The following is a 21,394-nucleotide window of genomic DNA, read 5'->3' as shown; positions in this document are numbered from 1 at the left end:
AGACTAGCAGCTTTAAATAACAATATCACACCAATGACTTGCATCATAAAGGTAGTTAATTAACTAATTGTGATAATGTTTATATTCCAGTTTTTTCCTGCAGTTACTGTACACCTGTGAAGACATTGTGAATTACTTGGTACTAGGCTGACTGCTAATATCTCCTGCACGGCTTTGCATCACAAGGTAGTCTCCTACGCACTGTGCAACATAGTCTGTTGGCTTTACTTACATTTTTCTAAAGGGACATTCCTCAAAATCAGCCATACATTTTAGATTTTGTTTAAAAATATAAAACCTAAACCTTTTCAACTCCTAAGACAAAGAGAATAAAATCATTAGAAAATCCTTCAGAAAACATGGGGACACAGGAATTGCCTTATTGGATTGCATCATGGTCCATTTAGTCGGCTACCTATCTCTTTCAGTGCCAACATGAGATGCTAAACAGGAAGGTGGAAAACCCTCATTGTGGACAACAAAACAATAACATGCACAGGGAACAAATATTTAATAATAGACTCTTTAACATAGCTGAGAAAGGTATAACAAGATCCAATGACTGGAAGTTGAATCTAGACAAATTCAGACTGGAAATAAGGCATAATGTTGAGAAGTAATGAGCCACTGGAACAATTTACCAAGGATTGTGGTGGATTCTACATCACTGACCACTTTTAAATCCAGATTGGATTTTGTTCTACAAAATATGTTCGAGGAATTATTTTGTGGAACTTCTAAGGCCTGTGGTAGGTTAGATGATCACTATGGTCCCTTCTGGACCTGGAATCTACACATCTATGAAAATATACATTTTGTTGTTTCATCATAAACAAAAGCTGGAAAAGTGGTGAAATACATTTTCAAGTAATTGGGCTAAAGGAAGTCTCTCCTGATAATTCATCAAATAACTGTCAAAAATGGAAAGTCTGAAGTTAGAGACAAGATATTTTCAGATAAAAATAGAACTGATCTCTCTTCTTAAATAGCAATATTAGGTTGTAGTGCTTAATTTGTAATGAAAGATGTGCCAGGGCTCAAGCAAGTTTTTTTACACTAATAACTCATGCAGCAAGCCCAGAGGTGCCCGGGCTATGAACTGCCAAGCCTAGAGGTGCCAGGGCTCAGCCAGGACAAGCTCTGGCACAAATTAAGCACTGTTAGGTAGGAAGAAATGTAAATTTTTTGTCTGTAATTGCGGAGTTTTCTGAAGGTCTTAATTTCCACAGAGCCAAACATCAGGGTCTCATACATATGTTTATTTAGCTTGCATGTTAAAGTTTATTTATAACAAAATGTAAAGCTACTAAAAATTTGTGTTTGTTTATTACAAACCTGAAAATGGGCTGTAAAACAATTTCACCAAGGTATACCAATTTTTAAAAGGAGACCCAGCCCATAAGGTGAAGCATTCCCCACCAGAAGGCAGGGGGAAGGGAGCAGACGAAGTTTTCACTACCCCCACCTCTACTAGAGAGGGAAGATTTTGGGGACATATGGCTCCAACAGTCTCCCATATCTTCTCAGCAGTTCCAGACTCTAGGAGGTGGAGTATAGGATTCAAAGCTTGACTGCCAAGTGGGCATGAGTAAACCCTGGCAATACCTTCATGGTCCAGGACCACAGTTACAGAGAGAATATGATCCATAATTGATCAGTGGAATTTCTGACCTTGGGCAACCTTCAGGGCCCAAACAGACAATTACCTATAGGTAATGCCAACCCTCTCAGTTTCGCCGGGAGTCTCTTGGAATCACGCTCTATCTCCCGGAGGCTACTTCAGTCAAACCGGGAAATTTTGGGCGTTAAGAGTCCGGTGCAGCAGCAGGGCTAAGGCAGGCTCCCTTACCTGCCTGAACTCAGCGCCGCTCCCAGAAGTGGCAGGCATCATACCTGCAGCCCCTGGGGGTCAGGGGGTTTCCACATGCTGCCCCCGCCCCGAGCATCAACTCTGCAGCTCCCATTGGCTGGGAACTGTGGCCAATGGGAGCTGCGGGGGTGATGCCTATGGGCAGTGGTGTGTGGACATCTCCTGGCCCCCCACCTAGGAGCTGCTGCCAGAGGGATGGGCCAGTTGCTTTTGGGAGCCGCCTGAGGTAAGCGCCGACCTCCTCACCCCCTCCCACACCCCAAGCTCCTGCCCCAGCCCAGAACCCACACCCCCTCCTGCATCCAAACTCCCTCCCAGAGCCGATACCCTGCACTCCAATCCCCTGCCCCAGCCTAGAGCCTGCACCCAAACTCCCTCCTAGAGCCCACACCCCACATCCCCTCCCACACCCAAACTCCCTTCCAGAGCCCTATACCACACCCTCTCCTGCACCCAAACTCCCTGCCCCAGCTCAGAGCCTGCACCCTGCATCCAAACTCCTTCCGAGAGCCTGACCCCACACCCGCTTCTGCACCAAAACTCCCTCCCAGAGCCCACACCCTGCACCCCCCCACACTCAAATGCCCTCCCACAGCCCGCACCCCATGCTACCTCCTGCACCCAAACTCCCTCCCAGAGCCCACAGCCCCTCCCACACCCCAACCTCCTGCCCCAGCTTGGTGAAAGTGAGTGAGGGTGGGGAAGAGCAAGCCACGGCGGGGAGGGCGGATGGAATGGGAGAGCGTGGCCTTGGGGAAGGGGCAGGACAGGGGCGTGGCCTCGAGGAAGGTGTGGGGCAGGGGCGGGGCAAGGATCTTTGGGTTTGGGCGATTAGACAGTTGGCAACCCTAGGGATGGAGGGGGCCCATGGTCTGAGGGAGTTTTGAAGATAGTTTTGTAGGTACTGTATATATAAAACCTAATAGGAAGGAGTGAATACTCAGCAGGTACAGAGCCACATCGTAAAGGGTGCTTGAGGGTTATCGTTTCCTAGGGAATATTTAGAATTGTTTTAAAAATAACGTACATGATTCAAAATCCTAAAGTTGTGCAAACTGTTAGCCTATGTAATATTAATAATGTTAACCTCCCATTTCCTGCATACCATTCCTTCCTACTGTCTGTTACACTCATCCAATGAGTTTTGTCTTCCATGAGATTTTAAGATTTTTGAGTTGGTGACCAAGTCTTCCTATGTATTTATACAATGCCCAGCAAAACTTGACCCTGATCCTGATTTGAAACTGTGGGCACTATAACAGTTTATATAATTCCAAATAATAATAAACATATAAATGTTAATTAAGTCTATTACAATCTATAAACTATGAAGGCTGCTGATGTATGATTATTGAAATATCACTGACGGACAATTGGGTAACTTGATCCGCTCAGCTAAAGAAGTGAAAGTGTTTGGTTTTCATGTATATTCCGAAAACATTGTTTTAGTTGCATCAGCTTTTGTCTTATCAGGAATCAGTGCTCCTGCCACAACATTACTGTTATTGGTGTTAATTATTTTTGCAGCACTCAAAAGTGTGCAAGGTGCTTAGTAGAACAAATATGAGACAAGTCCCTGCTAAAAAGGGCTTACAATAAGGAGGAAAGAAAAAAAATCGTATTTTTATTCACTGCTACTCTTTTAAATGTATGTTAAACCCTCCCTCACCATTCTAAGCTAGAGTAATGCTGTGTATTCACTTGGATATGAACAACACACTCATAGCTGTACCCATCTGGCATGTAATTTTGAGCTCACATTTGCTATCTTTCCAAATATTTTTTCATGAATCACATATTGCCGATTACAGACAGACTTGTCAATAGCTACTGGTACTAATTATAGTAATGATCCCCCACCACAGAAAACTCTGATTGAACCTGAGCCACAATCCCCTTCCCTACACTCCCATCTGGGTCACTACAGATTCTCTGTGCTATCTCACAATAAGGTGGCAGATTGTTTGGGCTGGAATTAGGGAGGCACAGGTGTTACCACCTGCTATAAATTCTTTAGTTACCGTTTCTATTACCCTTATGTTTTACTGGACATTTAACTGATGCAATCATACTCCAAAGCACAACAATATACTGTACTGCTAATAAAAAATCCTTCTTACAGTATAAAGGTAAAGCAAAATTATATATTTAACCTAAAATATTTTCAAATTGTAAAAGTTCCTAGTAAAAAAGATTTAAAAATAAATCTAGAAAATCAACACTCACTGTGCTCTATGATTATAAAGTATGTTTCCACTTTCTTTTGTAGTAGTGCACGGTCACATTTTTATGCATAAAGTCTATGAGGCCAGGATTTCATAGGCCATTTTGAGGAAGAATTTCTGGATTAATGCACTATGAAACCAGTGTAATACCTGAGATACATTAATGATATTTTCATACTCTGGACAGACAACCTACACTCCCTCACAGATTTCCACCACAACTTCAACAACCACTACCCACCCATCAAACTCTCTCTAGAACACTTCCACACCAGGATCAACCTCCTGGACACCACAATCAACTTCAACAATGAAACCCTACAGATAACTATATACAAGACACCCACAGGACCACCACACTTCCCTTCACTGATCCAGTAACCACCCCAATCACACCAAAAAATCTGTTATCTACAGCCAGGCACTCAGATACCACAGAATATACTCTGAGGAGATAGTCCAGGATACACACCTTTACACACTTAAAACCGCCTTCAACAAACAAGGACATTCCACCAGAGAAGTAGATCATATCATGGAATGGGCCACCCACGAGAACCTGCTTCATTATGGGGAAAAAAAAACACTCTGACCACACACCCCTAGTTGTCACCTACTACCCTATGCTGGGATCCATGTGGGACTATCATTAAACAACTACAACACATAGTCGATGGGGACCCCATCCTGAAATATTGCCAGAATTCCCTCTTCTGGCCCTCAAACAAGCCCACAACCTCACCCAGCTCATCATCAGAAACAAAGTCCCCACAGATGAGGACACAGCAACTCAAAGTGGCACAAGATCCTGCCAGAACAACAGATGCAAAACTTTCAGACATACCAATACCCCACACAACACATCTTTCAAGATCCAGGGGTCCTACACGTGCCTATCACAACAGGTAGTGTACCTCATCCAGTGTACTACATGCCCCAATATCAGCTATGTGGGTGAAATGAGACAATCACTACTCTCTCGAATGAACTCATACAGAAAATAATAAAACACAAAAACACCATATCACCTTTGGGCAAACACTTTCCATAAAGCAATCACTACATATTTGACCTCTCAATCTTCATCCTCAAAGGAAACCTGCACAAAATCTTCAAAGGATGAGCCTAGGAGCTTTAATTCATAACTTTGCTAGACACTGAAAACGATGGACTTAATACAGATACTGGATTTATGGTTTATTATAACAATCTGTAATCTACTAGCCCTCCCCCCTCCCTTTTTTCATCCTATGACTGCAGAGGTATTAATTGGCCACTTCACCTTGAATGGTCTCTTAGAATGTGTCAACAATTTACTTTAAACCAGTGATTTTCATTCAACCTTTTTTCATTTGTGGACCGCTAACAAATTTTGAATGACGGTGCGGATCCCTTTGGAAATCTTAGATATAATCTGTGGACCGCCAGAAATCTGTGGACCACAGGTTGTAAATCACTGTTCTATTGTAACAACAACCTTCTCCAGACCCTTTAGACATGGTCTGCAGACTCCCAGAGGTCACAGCTCTAAACAATCTGTTCCACCTTGTATTTAGCTGCGATACTCTGAGTACCTTTCCCAGACCTGAAGAACAGTACTGTGTGGCTCGAAAGCTTGTCTTCCACAAAAAGAAATTGGCCCAATAAAATATATTACCTTACTCACCGTGTCCCTCTATGCATAAAAAATGTGCACCTTCTGTGTGGCTCATGCCCTTGCAGAGTTCTGCTACCCAGGAGATAGGGTGTAGGTACTGCTAGTTCACTGAGAAACTTGAAGAGCATATAAGAACCTTCCTCTTTTTCTTACATTTTTGAGATAGAGCTTAGTTTATTTGACTGAGTTGGTGAGATGAGACTACAGAAAGCTACAGAACTCAACAACAATATATATAAAACTGAAGCTACTAGTTTACATTTATAGCTTCGTTGAATGTTCATAGATTCACAGATTTTAAAGCTAAAGGGACCACTGCAATAATCTAGTCTGACCTCCTGCTTACCACAGGCCCACAGGACTTCCCTGAATTCGTTTCTGTTTGAACTAGAACATATCTTTTCCAGTCTTGATTTAAAGATCTGTAGTAACAGAGAACCCCCCCCCACCCTTCAATAAACTGTCCCAATGGTTAATTACTCCCACTGTTAAAATTTGTGTCTTGTTTCTAGTTTGGATTTATCTAGCTTCAACTTCCAGCCATTGGATTTTATTATACCTCTTTTTGGCTGCTAGACTGTAGAACCCTCTATTATCAAATTTCTGTTCCTCATCTAGATATCTATTGTGGAGGAAAAAGTTTGCTAGGGCCTAAACTTTAGTTGGCTCGGGCCTGAACTTTGGTTCAGACCTGAACATTAGTGAAGTCTATTGTATGTGAAAGGTTGTTAGAGGCAAAATAAAGGAAAGTATAAAAGCAGAACTATCTATAATTATAAGACCTGTAATTCATAGTGCTGCATTGACAGTTTTGGAGAAGTCTGGAAATCGCATCTGGGGTACAGCAGATTATACAATTTAATTTACACAGCAAGTCTTTTTCCAAAAGGTCAATTACAATTATAAGAGAAATGTTTCTCTATTTGGCTTATTGGAAGAAGAAAATATTGCCAGATCATACGCAAGATAAAATATCAGAACTGCCTGCTTTTTCTTCTTCTCTAAAATAGAAGATATTGTGTCCCTGTTGTTTTCCAGTTTGAAAAGAAGGATGGATAGATAGCTGTCTAAAGAAGTGACTATATTTTTAAAGGAATAAACACTTATATCACAGAACAGAGGTAGTTAGAATTTCCAAATACTCAAGAGCAATTGTATCCATTCTATACTATCAAATAGCTCAGTGGTTTGAGCATTGGCCTACTAAACCCAGGGTTGAGAGTTCAATCCTTGAGGGGGCCATTTAGGGATCTGGGGCAAAAATCTGTCCAGGACTGATCCTGCTTTGAGCAGGGGGTTGGACTAGATGATCTCCTGAGGTCCCTTCCAACCCTGATATTCTATGATTATGCAGAGGTATAATTTTTAAATAAAAGGGACTAATCATACTCTCACATCAGCATCCTGCACAATCAGCATTACACACGAACATCACACCTGAATAATAGTTCATAACCATGTTGAAGGCATCTATCATCTAACTGAATTTTATATGCATAGTGCTTTTATGATGTAAGTCAAACGGATATGAAAGAGACAGAAAGAGAAGGGAGGATCACCAAGAATATCAATAATGAATCAATACAACAGGTTGATATGCATTGTTACGTTTCAAATCTTTCACCTGCACTGATAAAATAAGGCAAGTAGCATGTATAGATCACATCAATAAGCAGGGCCTGACTGTACAGCTAATATTAAATTCACACCGTTTCTTTATATAAAATAATCTTGTTGATTTTTGTAGATACTTCATGTTATGATTCTGTCATGCTGACATCATGCACCAACTTTACTGATATGGGCCAAAATAAAGCACTGATGTCTAGTGCAGAAGATCATCACAGTTAGAAAATTATTGTAATGCTTTTCCCCTAGATTCTAGCTTAAGAACAGAAAGTGAGAGATAATTGAAGTTAAGTTTATTGGACTCAGACAGTCTCCGAGTTTGTTCCACAACCTCTCCATCCACCCCCCTAGGCCTGCTAAGGTGCTCACTTTCTACACGTCTAGAAAGTCCACAAAAAGGAAGAGAATAGAGCCTGGCAGGAAGAGAATTGAGCCTTTTTGTGAGGTAGAGGGCAGCAGAGCAGGGGGACTGCAGGAGTTAAAGCATGGGGGAACAGCAGGATGAGAGGCATTCCATCTTTTCTGTGCACTTTAAGAGATTCACTGCCTACACGCAAGCCTTATAGAGCCACATCAGGGTCATCCCCACCCCCGCTAAGCCTTAGGGGGCTCATAAGGGTCCCTAAAACCTCCCCTGGGAGCCTTAGGAGGCTCAGAAGAACTTGTCAAGCCTAACTAAAGTGCCTACCCTTCTTCCCCAGTGAGCCTGTGCACTCTTATAAAGATTTTTACCTTTAAGTCATAGGGTGGAGCTTGATTCCACACCACTGAAGCCATTGACTTCAATGGAAGCCAAACCAGATCCATGTGCTTTCAACTTTTAATTTCATTTGAACAAGGATTTTGTTTGGAATAGTTATTATTCTGCTTAACGTCCTTTAAACTCTCAGAATGGGAATGGCAAAGGGGAGAGGTTGAGCGTGGATGAGCAACAGAATGCTAGAGGAAGGAGATGGGTTTCCAGTAAAATATTTATCCTCTGTTTTAGAAGCATGTTTCTTTTTAAAAATTCTTGGGCTCATGAACTCCCTGTGACGTTGCACCCCATAATGCTTTATAGAAATATGCTTATGAGTGTAAATATGACATAACTGGAATATGTTTTATGCTAGATATGCCATGTAACATGTCTTTGCAAAGATTATAGTCTACTGAATGTATTTATCCTATTCATATGCACGTATCATTTTTATATCTGAAGTTATGAGCGTTGGCTCTGTGCTTGTATTTAAAGTGTTTGCTGTGGAAAGCACCTAAGGCAGATTTGTTCAACTTAGTGTGAAGGGGTTATTCAAGTAATTGGGAGTACTTGGCTAACAATGGACCTTTATAGATGACAATCCACATCTGAGCTTTCCTGGGAACATGTGGGCAATGGTGTCAGCTATAGAGAACTGAGTCATGCCCATGTGACTCCAAAACTCCAACTTGTAGCTGTAATTCTACACAGGAGGAGAGAGGGGTTTCCACCCACAAGAGAGAGACTATATAAAGTCCTGGGAAACCCCTCCATTTTGTCTTCAGCTGTCTCCACCCCAAGGAGATGCCTGAAAGAAACTGGAACAAAGGACAGTAACTACAGGGGTGTGAGTGATTGCTGGATCCAGACCAGGAGGTAGTCTAGTCTGTAAAAGAAGCTTATTGGAACATCTCTGAGGGCGAGATTTACCTGCATTTAGTTTCTTACTGTATTAGTCTTAGACTTGCGTGTTTTATTTTATTTTGCTTGGTAATTCACTTTGTTCTGTCTGTTATTACTTGGAACCACTTAAATCCTACTTTTTATATTTAATAAAATCACTTTTACTTATTAATTAACCCAGAGCAAGTATTAATTCCTGGGGTAGCAAACAGCTGTGCATTTCTCTCTATCAGTGTTATAGAGGGCGAACAATTTATGAGTTTACCCTGTATAAGCTTTACACAGAGTAAAAACGGATTTATTTGGGGTTTGGATCCCATTGGGAAATGAGTATCTGGGTGATGGAGACAGGAGCACTTCTTAAGCTGTTTTTAGTTAAGCCTGCAGCTTTTGGGGGACATGGGTCTGTGTTTTCAGCAGGCTAGTGTGTCTGTCACAACCAGGCAGGGCTCTGAAGTCCCAAGCTGCCAGGGAAAATGGGTTTAGAGGTAGTCCCAGCACATCAGATGGCAGTCCCAAGGGGGGTTTCTGTGACCCAACCCGTCACACTCACCACACCCCCACCAATAATATAAATAACATACTCAAGGAGATTCACATTATCACCACAGCACCTTTCTGCCAGTTAGAATAGGGACACACAAAAGAGAAGAACTGACTCTAAAGTACATCACATTTTCAGCCATGACCTGAAAACAAGCATCATCCTGAGTATGTGCAGAGGACGTGCTGATTTTTTTAAACACTAATTAAAATTGTTGTTCATTTCTCCACTCTTACAACTCATGTAAGAAGCATTTCTATTCCAAATCTATTATTCACATATTTGATCGTCATGAAAAATTGTTCTCTCTTGCCACCAAGGGCAGGACAAGAGGCAATGGGTTCAAACAACATTGCAGATTTAGATTAAATCTCAGGAAAAACTTCCTAACTGTAAAAACACTAGGACAATGGAACAAACTACTTAGGGAAGTCATGGAAGCTCCTTCACTGGAGGTTTTCAAAAAGAGGCTGGATAGCCATCTGTCTTGGATGGTTTGACCCAACAAATGCTGTATCTTGGCAGAGGGTTATACTAAATCAGGGGTCGGCAACTTGCAGCATGTGTGCCAAAGGCGGCATGCGAGCTGATTTTTAGTGGCACTCTGCTGCCAGCCAGGGGTCCCGGCCGCCGGCCCCGCTCAGCCCGCTGCCTGCCTGGATGAAAGGAACCCCAGGCTGGCAGCAGGCTGAGCAGGGCCAGCGGCCGGGACCTCGGCTGGCAGGGGCCAGCGGACGGAACCCCGACCGGCAGTGGGCAGCTGGGGTCCCCGCCGCTGGCCGTGCTCAGCCCGCTGCCAGTCTGGGGTTCCGTCCATCGGCCCCTGTAAATGTAAAACGTGGCATGCGAAACCTTAAATTACAGTAAATAAATGAAGACTTGGCACACCGCTTTTCAAAGGTTGCCAGCCCTTGGACTAGATGATCCTTCTGGTCCCTTCTAACCTTATAGTTCTATAATTAAATGGCTAATACAGAAAGGATAGTCTCTCTCTCTGTGTATGTATTATATATATACACACACACACACACACACACACAACTAAAAACTAAAACATCAAGAAAGTGTAACATAGTAGTACCTTGTTACTTTTATTTAATTTGAAATGCAGAACACCGTAGTTGAATTAGCTCATTCAGGCAGGATAAATATATTTTACTTTTTACAAATATTTTTTAAATTTTTCAATGATCTGAATGCTGCTAGAAAGGCTCATGCTCGATGGAATAATTCAAGACTGTAGAACTTCACTCAATAGTGTCTTTAAAATTGGACTCTTATTCTGGAAGTTCTTCTCAGCAGGATCTGGTCTATATGTATGTGACATGCCCTCACACTTTTATTCACTGAACATATTATAAATAAAAATGATGCTGCTATAAAATCTGGAGGAGTTCTGTGAACATAAATTGAAGGTATGTATTTACAAAGTAGAATACGCTGCTTGAACATTGCAGAAATCACAGGTAAGATTTTACTGTTCTGAGAGCACATTTCCAGAAATTTTACCATCCAAACTTGGTAGACAAAGAAACTACTAACCTGAACAAGAACAAAGTAGCGTTTTTTCCATCTTTTCCAAACCTTCTGTCCAAGAGCATATAAATACCTGCCAAGTTAAAAAAAATGTCATCTGTGAATAATCAATGTGATATAAAGAGGAGCCAGTGAAAACAATTATTCAACTACTATCAAGCCTTCCTTTAAATTAAGCATTGTCATCTCCAAACAGAAGTAATTTTCTCTTCTGTTTATTCAAGCCATTAAAAATGTAAGTGTGTAAATATTCCTTTTCACTCAAAATTAGACTGTAATTAAAAATATGACAAAGAGAAACAGATACAAACTGAGTGCATTGATATTTAAAAAGACTAATCTGCTTGGCTCTTTTATGCAAGCAATTGACATTGGAAAAAAAAAAAGGAAAGACAGAATAGAAACACGACAGCAAATTAGAACACTTATGGCTACGCACACCACACGAGTGTGCATTTTTGTCGAAGAATTGGACTGCAGGCTCACCTTTTTTGCTCCATGCAGATTTACTTTGTATTTCTAATTTTTTGTTGTTACTTCTTCAACATGGTTGAGTGTAGGTAAGTTTTGTATAACATCAACCATAGTGCCAATGTGGGAAGATATTCAAATATAAAACTGCCATCAAGGAAACAGGACTTCATTCTCTTTAATGTAAATAAAACTGAGGCTCCCAAATACAGATTCACCCGGTGTAGAGAATAAAAAACTGGACTTCTTGTTCCCAGGGACAGAGAATTCAAGACTTCAGTAAAAGTCTGGGCGGAAGAGCAACACTAGTTATCTTAGAAGCAGCAGAAGGGTGCAGACTAGCAGCAAGTTTTATGGCTGATTTTTTTATTTTTTTGTGATTGTCAGACTCCTAATCATGAGGAGGACAAGCCTGCTCATAATGTCGGAGGACAAAAGAAAGTGGTCTGAAATGAACGTCCTCAACAGCCCAGAAAAGCTGAGGGAGAGCTCCTTGTAGAACCTGAGGGAGAACAACACAACCCCCTGTCCCAGGAGCTGTCCCAAGGATCCTACCAGACTGCACTGAAGATAACTAGTATAATTCATGGAACCAAGTCCTTGTACAAAACTGCAATTCAGTGTCTGGATTTGATGGGGCTGGACTCACAGGGCATTCCCCAGAAAAGCATATACTCAGGGGTATAAACTCAGGTGAAGGTGCTGAAGGCCCCACAACAATTATGGATAAAGAAGAGGAACCCAGAGTCCTAGACATCGAAATCACTGGCAAAATGAGAAGAATCCTCAGCACTAATGGTGCCATAGCAGGCATCTCAGGGTCACAGATTTTTGATCATGCATTTTCCTTTTCTGACATAGTGATGGGAACTCCAGTCCCAAACACGGGTAAGCAATTCTCTCTCTTTTTCCTTGAGTCTGAGGACAACCAAGAGTGGTATTAAAGAGTCCCTGAAATAAAGACCCACATGAGACTGTGTAGACAGCACTGCAAACTGACAGTCCTGGGTTAAAGCACTGAGGAGAATCATGGTATTAAGAATCTGACTGGTTTCAATCCTGAAACTCTGCAGCAGGAGAGTCTATTTGCAAGTAAGGAGGGTGGAGGCTAAGGTCTCCTGGTGACTGACAGGGCTAGTTCTGCCTCCAAAACTTCAAGCAAGGCTGAAAATTCACTGTAGGATCTGTGGACCTGGCCTCACTAAGAAAAGGTAGGACATGGGACGGAAAGTGCCACGGAGGGGCTAAGAGGTATGCTACGCTACAAACTATCAGCTGCTCCACAAGAAAAATCAGAGAGGCAGCATTACGTCTCCTCTGTGTATTCTATGTCTCTTGTCCACAAAGGCACAGAGTGTAATGGGATCACTGAGTTCACAATAGCAGAGGGCCTTATTATAACATGCAGCTATCACTGTATGGGAGTACAGAGGGACAGCTGCTTGAGGTCCAAGGGGTTGGGATTATGGTTTCCTGTGGAGCTCTGGTTTCTGCTGTCTTTTTGGGCTCAATCCCCTGTGTTCTGCACCCTGTCAGCAGTAACTTGTTCCTTCCACTCACTTTTGCAGGGGACGGAAGAAAATGAGTTCGTTTCTCTAAATAGATTCTTGGACTGTAAAGTTATTACAGGTGAAGGATATAAACTTTTGCCCACTGAGAATGTGTAGGACACAACTGTTTTTTAATCAGACTGTGATCATTTTGTTATATCACACACTGGATCTCTCTCCTCATTATTAAAACATGGAGTTATCTTTCCTTAGTTCACGCCCTGGTACAAATCTGTAAGAATTCTGCTTTACTTAAGTACTGTGGTTTTTTTTGTGCTGGTGAGATCAGACAATTTGGTTTGTGTACCAAAGGTTTGTTTGCAGGACTGCTGTGTGATTGTGTTCTGGTTGAATACTCTAGAGCCTGCTGTGTAATTCCCATCTTCTCTCAATTGTATGATTATCTTAAATTCGATAAAAAGAAAGTTTAAGAAACAGGGTGTGTAAATCAGACCTGTCAGAGAAAGGGCATACTGGGAGCACATATTTAACTGTGTTTTATGTGAGAATTTTTAGTGTTTGCCAATAATATATGTATTTACCACACAGAGTGCCAGAAACATACTCTAATGTGTAATGTGACTTGTTTTACTTTTCATATATACTTTAAAAGAAGCAAGCACGTTCCCCTAGGTTGGAACATTTATTCTTTTTTGCCAACACATACCCATTCTTCCCCCTTGTAATTTCTTTCATTTCAATAATCATGTTTGGGGGAGGGAAAAGTGTGAATGGACATGTCTGAAGAACTGTAACAAAAATATCTACAGAATACGGCTCTCCTCCTTGGGGACAAAGGCGATCACAGCGCAGCTCAGGAAAGGGGGTGCACAGGTGACCTTTGTGATCTCTCAGTCCTGAGCCTGCCCTCTGCCAAGCTAGTCTTCTGGCATAACTCAGAGGAGCCATGCTTTAACCCATGCTGGATGCCAATGGCCTCAGGGGGCCAACACAGTAGCTAGGAATAAACAGCTGGAAAGTGCTGAGACACAGGAACGTCGTGACCATGTGCCCTTACTGCTGGGTGTGGCCCCTTAGTGTATGTCTACACTGCAATTGGGCACCCGCAGTTGGCCCGTGCCAGCTGACTGGGACTCAGGATGCAGGGCTGTTTAACTGTTGTGTAGATCTTCCGGCTCAGGCTGCAGCCCAAGATCTGTGACCCTTCCAGAGCCCGAACCCAGACATTTACACTGCAATTAAACAGCCCCTTACACTGAGTCCCACAAGCCCGAGTCAGCTGGCCCAGGCCAGCCCCAATTGCCTAACTGCAGAGTAGACATACTCTGAGACGGTTAAAAAGGGAGCCATCTCTATGCCATCAGAGGATCCCCCAACTCCAGGATAATGCTTTCACACCCAGCAATGCTGGTTGTAGGCCTAGAATCCATTAGGGTTCCAGCATAAAATGAACACCCCACACTAAGGGTCTTCTCTGAGACCAAGTGAGCATAGCATTGAGAAATGACAAAACATCTTAATTGTATGATGATCCATTTGATCTCTGAATGAAGTCTTTCTATAAGAAAAAAGGTAGTGGGTTTTTTTGTTTTTTTATCTTCTCTTCCCACACGGTTGTTTACAATTAAAAAGTCTCTTTGATACTCTTTTTTTATTACGGTCACTTAAATGGGCACAATGCTCACAATTTACAATCAACTCAAAACCAGTTTAAAAATATAGGGAAAAAAGCCTATATTCCTCAAGTAAGTCCAACCAATGTAAGATGTTAAATACCAGCTTTCTCTGGGGAGTGAGAGAGAGGGGGAGGAAAACACTGCCTACTTAACTTTAAAATCTGCTGTTCTTACATAGGATTAGGTAACAAAGAAATTAGCACTATTGACACAAAGTGGGGATTTAACACAGAGAAGCAAAGCCTTATGGCATTTGGTTTTACAAATCACTATAAACACACAACAATAATCTTAAACTATTAATCCCTCTTCCAGTGCTCTCCGTAAAGGGAAGTGCTAATTCCTACTGTAGAACATTTCAGTAATTACCAAGGGCTATGTCATGTCTTCATTTCACATGGGAAAACTCCTGTGGTATCATAAAGAGTTAAATGTTCATTCTGTGTGGAGTAGCACTTGGAAATTTCATATTAGGAATTTATAGGAATTTTAGTTTGTGACAAATTGTGGCCAGGGCTCATTGGGGATAACAGTAAAAGAGCAGCTCCCAGAGGTGAAAGCAACGCTTAATTTGTGCCAGGGCTGAGCCCGGCACCTCTAGGCTTGGCAGTTCATCGCCCCAGCACCTCTTGGCACATCAGTTATGAAACTAAAAAAATTGCTTGAGCCCTAGCAGTTCTTTCATTACAAATTAAGCACTGGGTGAAGGAGACCTGGGATTTCACTGGCAGACCTTGTGCCTCTGGGAGAAGGGAAGACCTGAATCCTTTGCAAACCAAGGTCCCTCTTAGTACCCTCTATACTCTCACAAGGGGGAAGGGCAAAAGGGCTCAGAAGTGAGCTGAATGATAGGGGCTAGGCTTAGGATGGTCTACCCTTTGTTATTATGGTGGGAGCCCTGTAACCCTACATTGGACCCAGTTAAATGCCTGGGATATGAGAGACAGGGAGGGCATATTGCACCCCTGCCCTCCGCTCAGTTAATAAAGTTGCAGCTTGCTGCTTAAATCTATCCCTGTCTGTACCTTCATTCATTTACACGTGCTGATCAATCACTCCATGCACAGAATATGCCCTTAACACTATACCTTGGGGTATAGGCCCCTTTTGATTATCTTCAGCCATACTGAAAACCACACAGCAGTCATTCTCTCATAGATTCTCTCTCTCTTTGGGAAACGCTGAAACATATTTTGTGTCAGACTCCAAAAAATCATATGCAGATATAGCTGATATGATATTCCTCAAAAATATTGCACCATTTACTACATGTAGTCTCTCTCTCTCTCTCTCTCTCTCTCTCTTTAATTCTGGTTCCACCATAGAGATTGTCAAAGGTAATTCTTGAATGATTACAGTTTGGCTACATATTTAGATGGAGGCCTCTGAAAAAATACAGTTACACCTTGCTTATTACTAAATAGCTTCACCTTCAACTCCATTTCTCAAGATCCACTTTTGTTACAACACCTATTACAAACTGCCCAGCGTTCAATGGGTAGGCTGAAGGCAAGTTGGGAAAACTTGTTATTTATTGATCTACCAGATGTCCCGATTTTATAAGGACAGTCCCGATTTTTGGGTCTTTTTCTTATATAGGCTCCTATTACCCCCCACCCCCGTCCCGATTTTTCACACTTGCTGTCTGGTCACTCTAGTAATCACACAATTTCAAACACACAAATATAAAATCTGTACATATATTAACAATGTATATATTTGATTGTCCAGCTCCCTCAACCTTTGTATATTTGCTCATTTTCTTAGTTTGGCAGTAATCTGAGGCTAGCAGAATGGAGCCCCAGTCATAATCAGGGCCTTTAGATAAGACAAGACAGTATGAACATATATAAATATTAGTAGTATTAATAATAATAGGGATTGAAATTCAACACAAAACTATTTAAAAATAAAACCTTCTTAAAAGTTTGCTGTTTTAATAATAGCCTTGAACACTGTTTTGTCAAACAAACAAGCTATATTTCCCTTTTATTTTTCAATCCACAAAGAGTTGAGCTGTAGAAATCAGAATTGTATTATAATCAATTAAGTCATAGATTAAAACAATCTATTCTATACTGTTTGCAGTATTTTTTCCAACAACAAAAATATAATTCATGCACATTTCATGGAATTTTTATAATTAATTTTCTGGATAAGAAAAACTATGATGGATGCTGATTTTATTTATATAACAATGTAAGGGCATTCCTTTTATCTAAAAATCAAAGAAATTTACTGAATGATGTACTCCTGAAATATTTGCAAAGAGAAAACTGTTTTTGCTAAATCTGACACATTTTTTATATACAATACACTTAAAGGTTTTTCAAAGTACATATTCACATATTACAAAAGTTCAAAAGCATATTGTTAAATATTGTAATTTAGTTTCAATTATGTGGTGGCATATGTGTCAAAAATGGAAGAGAGAATGGCAGATTATTTGCACTAAATTCATGCTGTGAGAGTTCAGGGATTTAGTTTTTGATGAAAAATCAGCTCTAATGAATAGCTGAAAAATCTAATTGTGTGTGGAATACTGGAACTATTCACTGCTGGAAAAAAGGGGAAAAGGACTTATTACTTCAACACAGATAATTTTTTAATCCAGCTTTTCATTCTAAGGAATGAAGCAATCAATTTACATCTTGAATGATAAATTCTCTACTTTTACAAGGCTTCATTTATCACAAACAATAAAAAAAATACAGAAAGAAAAATCAATACATATAGCAGTTTAGTCCAGCAAAGGGCTTCTTAAAGAGAAACCTCAGTCAAGGTTGAAAGAGCAATTAATGCAGTCTCAAAAATCTGGGCCATTCTGATAGAGTTCGGTTAACATGTGGCAGAAGTAATCATCCACTTGTGAAAATGATTTTCAGTTCATTCTCAAACACCTTTCAGACACTCATGATCCCATTTAACTGACAACAATACAGGCTATCTGTGGGCATCATTGCATTTGATGTGAGAACCAATAGGGACCAAATGCCCACAGGCACTTTCAGTCATCACTGCACGTTCTGTGTTGCTTGCATAAAAGGAATCTTCCTTGCACTGCATTCCTTCTTTTATTTAACCCCACAAGATTAAGCCATTTTTTTTTTTTGCCTTCAGTTGAGGATGAGAGGCACAACCGATGCAAGACAACAATATGACCTGGGTCATCAGAAGCCTAGTAGCAAACATTCTCAGATTGATTTCAGTACTTTCTGTGCTCTTGAGAAAGAGGACTAAATAAACCGTCAACAAATGAAAACATATCAGCCTAAACTTCTATTGTAATTATGACTGCTAAGAATGCAGAAATCTTGAGAAATGTCAAGTAATGTAGGCATCACAACTGAGAGGGAACATAGTACTATTTATTCCAATGAGCAATAGTCTCATAATATGGACAGAAAAATGTGATTTATTCTGAGCACCTTTTCATTCTATTTACATTTCATTATACAGACAGTATTTTGATTAATACAGGTGCACTTAAGGATCTGTATATTCTTGCATACATTTTTATCTGAAAAGGTCCATTTACCATCTTAATAGCACCATCCAACAACATTTTACCACTACTAAATAAGCATTACTGGACTTACATCAGCTGTGAAATAAATACTATGATGGTTTGCTAATTAGTACTTGAACCTATGTAGTACTGTAAAATCAACTAAATTTATTAACTGAGCATTCACGTTAAAGGTAAAAAGCATTCTTCAACTTTGAAAGAACCCCCAAGACAATAAAAAAGTGATTGATATCCTTTGTATGTGTGTATACAACATAAATGTGGCCAGTGTTCCAATAACAGGAAGCAGAACAATATGCACATAATATCTAACTTCCTAGTAAAAGGCTTTGCATTACATATTTATAAGAAAAACCATGACAGAGACATGACAATAAGAAATTAAGACAGAACAGTTATTTTTATTCCCCCCGGCCTTTTGTTCAATGTGTATTTGAAACTGTTGGGAGGCCTGGTGAGAAAGCATGAACAACAGTGTTTTCACTAGGCTGGTGACACTCCCCTATTTCCCTATCACAGGGGTTCTCAAACTGGGGGTCGGGATCCCTCAGGGGGTTGTGTCATTATTACATGGGGGGTCGCAAGCTGTTAGCCTCCACCCCAAACCCCGCTTTGCCTCCAGCATTTATAATGGTGTTAACTATATAAAAAAGTATTTTTAATTTATATGGGGGGGTCGCACTCAGAGGCTTGCTATGTGAAAGGGGTCACCAGTACAAAAATTTGAGAACCACTGCCCTATCATATCTGATCCAGCTCCTGCTATTGGTTGAAGGCTCAATTTGGGTAAGGTTTGAGGAAGCAACCAGAAGATATAAAGAGGATTACATCTGCTCCTGTGTTTGAAGGTGTGTTCCTGTCCTTTGTTATTACTTCTCAATGTGGGGATATTACTGGTGAATGATCATAGAGCAGTGACGTCTAAGGAAAACTTTCTTCAGCTTCCAGCTTGGCTATTCTGACCACTTCTTTTGGATACAAACCTGATTAGTTACCCGTACTTTGTCACCTGTCAATTAGACTACTACAGTGCACTCTACAAGACTACCCCTTTAGTCAACCCAGAAATTGAAGTAGGTACAGAGGATTGTAGTCCGTAGTGTATCTCACAAGCAGCACATGACACTGATCCAATTGATTTCAAGGTATTGCTGAAAAGTTGAATTTGACCTACGAAGTCTTAAATGGCTTGGGACCTGCCTATTTGAGAGAATCTCTTTGTCCCTGTGCCTATGTCAGCAAAAGAACTTCACTGAGGTCTGGCCTAGAAAATTAGGTCAGTTTAACCATAACAGTCAGGGTTTTGAAAAATGCACACCTGAATGATGTTGTTAAACTGGCCTGTGTAGATAGTGCTAGGTTGACAGAAGAATTCTTCTGTGGACCTAGGTACTGCCTCTTGGGGAAATGGATTACCAACTCTGACAGGAGAACCACTGTGCCACTGTAGCATTTTAAGTGTAGACATACCCTTAGAATCCATGGGGTAGAAAAGAGAAGGAGCCACCAGCAGGGTGTTCTCTATGAGGGACACTGCTTTAAAATTCCTTCTCCTCCCTGATTCAAAATAGCCTGATTTTATTGAGCCAGGGCTTGGGAAGGCCAGGTACGTACTGGTAGAAATGGTGGAATGTTTCTGGGGTATTGTTTATATTTGATCTATCTAGTTGGTTATAGGGAAGCTGCCAGTTTTATCTTTACAAAAGTCTACTTTTAATTACATCAAAGGCACCTATAATCCAGGATAAGTGTTTTTAATATGAGTTATAAATAAAAGTAATAAAATAATAATAATAATATATATGGAGATATGCCTATCTCATAGAGCTGGAAGGGACCCTGAAAGGCCATCGAGTCCAGCCCCCTCCTTTCACTAGCAGGACCAAGTACTGATTTTGCCCCAGATCCCTAAGTGGTCCCCTCAAGGATTGAACTCACAACCCTGGGTTTAGCAGGCCAATGCTCAAACCAAAATAAGTAGATGTGTATAATTCCACACTTCCATGCTATGGACTGAAAGATTAAGTGAATCCAAGATGTTCTTATTTTAATTTCCTGACACAAGTATCACAGTATTTTTTTTTATTATTTCTTTCAAGCAATTCTCTTTAAATGGGTGTCATGATATTGAGAAGTTGCATCAGAGTGTGCTACAGGCTGGCAAATTCTGCTGTATCTGGTATCTTCTATTACTACTTTGAAGTTAGAAGTTACAGTAATAAATCAATCTAGGAGTTTAACTCAATTTGTGCACAGATATTTATTCACTATGTTCTGATAAACTGTAATTATTTTTTAAATTCTTAGTAATCAGATTTTTTACATAAAAAACAAAAGGAAATGAATTAAAAACCCTATTTTAAAACATTATTAAAGTTTTGAAACAAATCAATGAAACTAAAAAGTTCTAAATTAAAACTCTAGTTATTTCCTTAACAAGACTAGTATATGGCATTTGAATAATGCTTTACAAACATTAAATAATTACTCCTCATAAATACCCCCAGGTTCCAGGGAGGTAGGTAAGTACTGTTAAAATCTCAGTTTTTCAGGGACAGCGATTGAGGCCGAGAAGTTTAGTGAACTGCTCAAGACCACAGAAGGAATCTATTACAACTGGAATTAGAATTCAAGAGTTGCTTGCTCCCAGTCTTGTTCTGATTGCTATTCCATGCATTTCAAAGACCTATAAACCCCACTTAGCCCTCCCATTGCACCGGTGCCAACAGACACTTGAAAATCATACACAGAATAAATTAGACACGCTAAAAAAATATCCAAATAAAATCATGAACTAAACAAATGCTTAACTTTCACCATTCCATCAGGCTTCATTCTATTGCTCCCTTTCCCCACTCCCTTGTATGTGGTATAGATTTAAGCTCTCAGGCAGGGACCTGGTCTTCCTACTAGCTTGTAATTTTAGGTTGCTCTTGACACTCTACAAATAACAGCAGCACTTCCTGTACCTATGAATTGAAAAATGTGTATGATTTTATATTACTGAAATAGGTCTACAGGTATTAGAAATATAGATATTGTACATCCTCACAGTACTTTGCAGGCCCTCTGGAAAATATCTGTGTTCTAAAAGTTAACTCTGA

General features: G+C 40.5%; 1 protein-coding gene across 14 annotated transcripts in view; it reads right to left on the bottom strand.

The window, feature by feature from the left end:
* The window catches only part of CADPS2 (calcium dependent secretion activator 2), a 568,361-nt gene that overhangs the window by 167,775 nt on the left and 379,192 nt on the right, over positions 1-21,394 (bottom strand). For all 14 annotated transcript variants that reach the window (XM_065555914.1, XM_065555920.1, XM_065555939.1 and 11 more), the window contains one exon: positions 11,110-11,176. In XM_065555914.1, the coding sequence (XP_065411986.1) occupies positions 11,110-11,176 (67 nt within the window). The remainder of the gene's footprint in view (positions 1-11,109; positions 11,177-21,394) is intronic.

This window comes from Chrysemys picta, chromosome 1 (assembly GCF_011386835.1).
Source record: "Chrysemys picta bellii isolate R12L10 chromosome 1, ASM1138683v2, whole genome shotgun sequence".
Classification (NCBI taxonomy): Eukaryota; Metazoa; Chordata; order Testudines; family Emydidae; genus Chrysemys; species Chrysemys picta.
The sequence above is the reverse complement of the archived record's forward strand: the minus strand, read 5'-3'. Positions and strand labels throughout refer to the sequence as shown.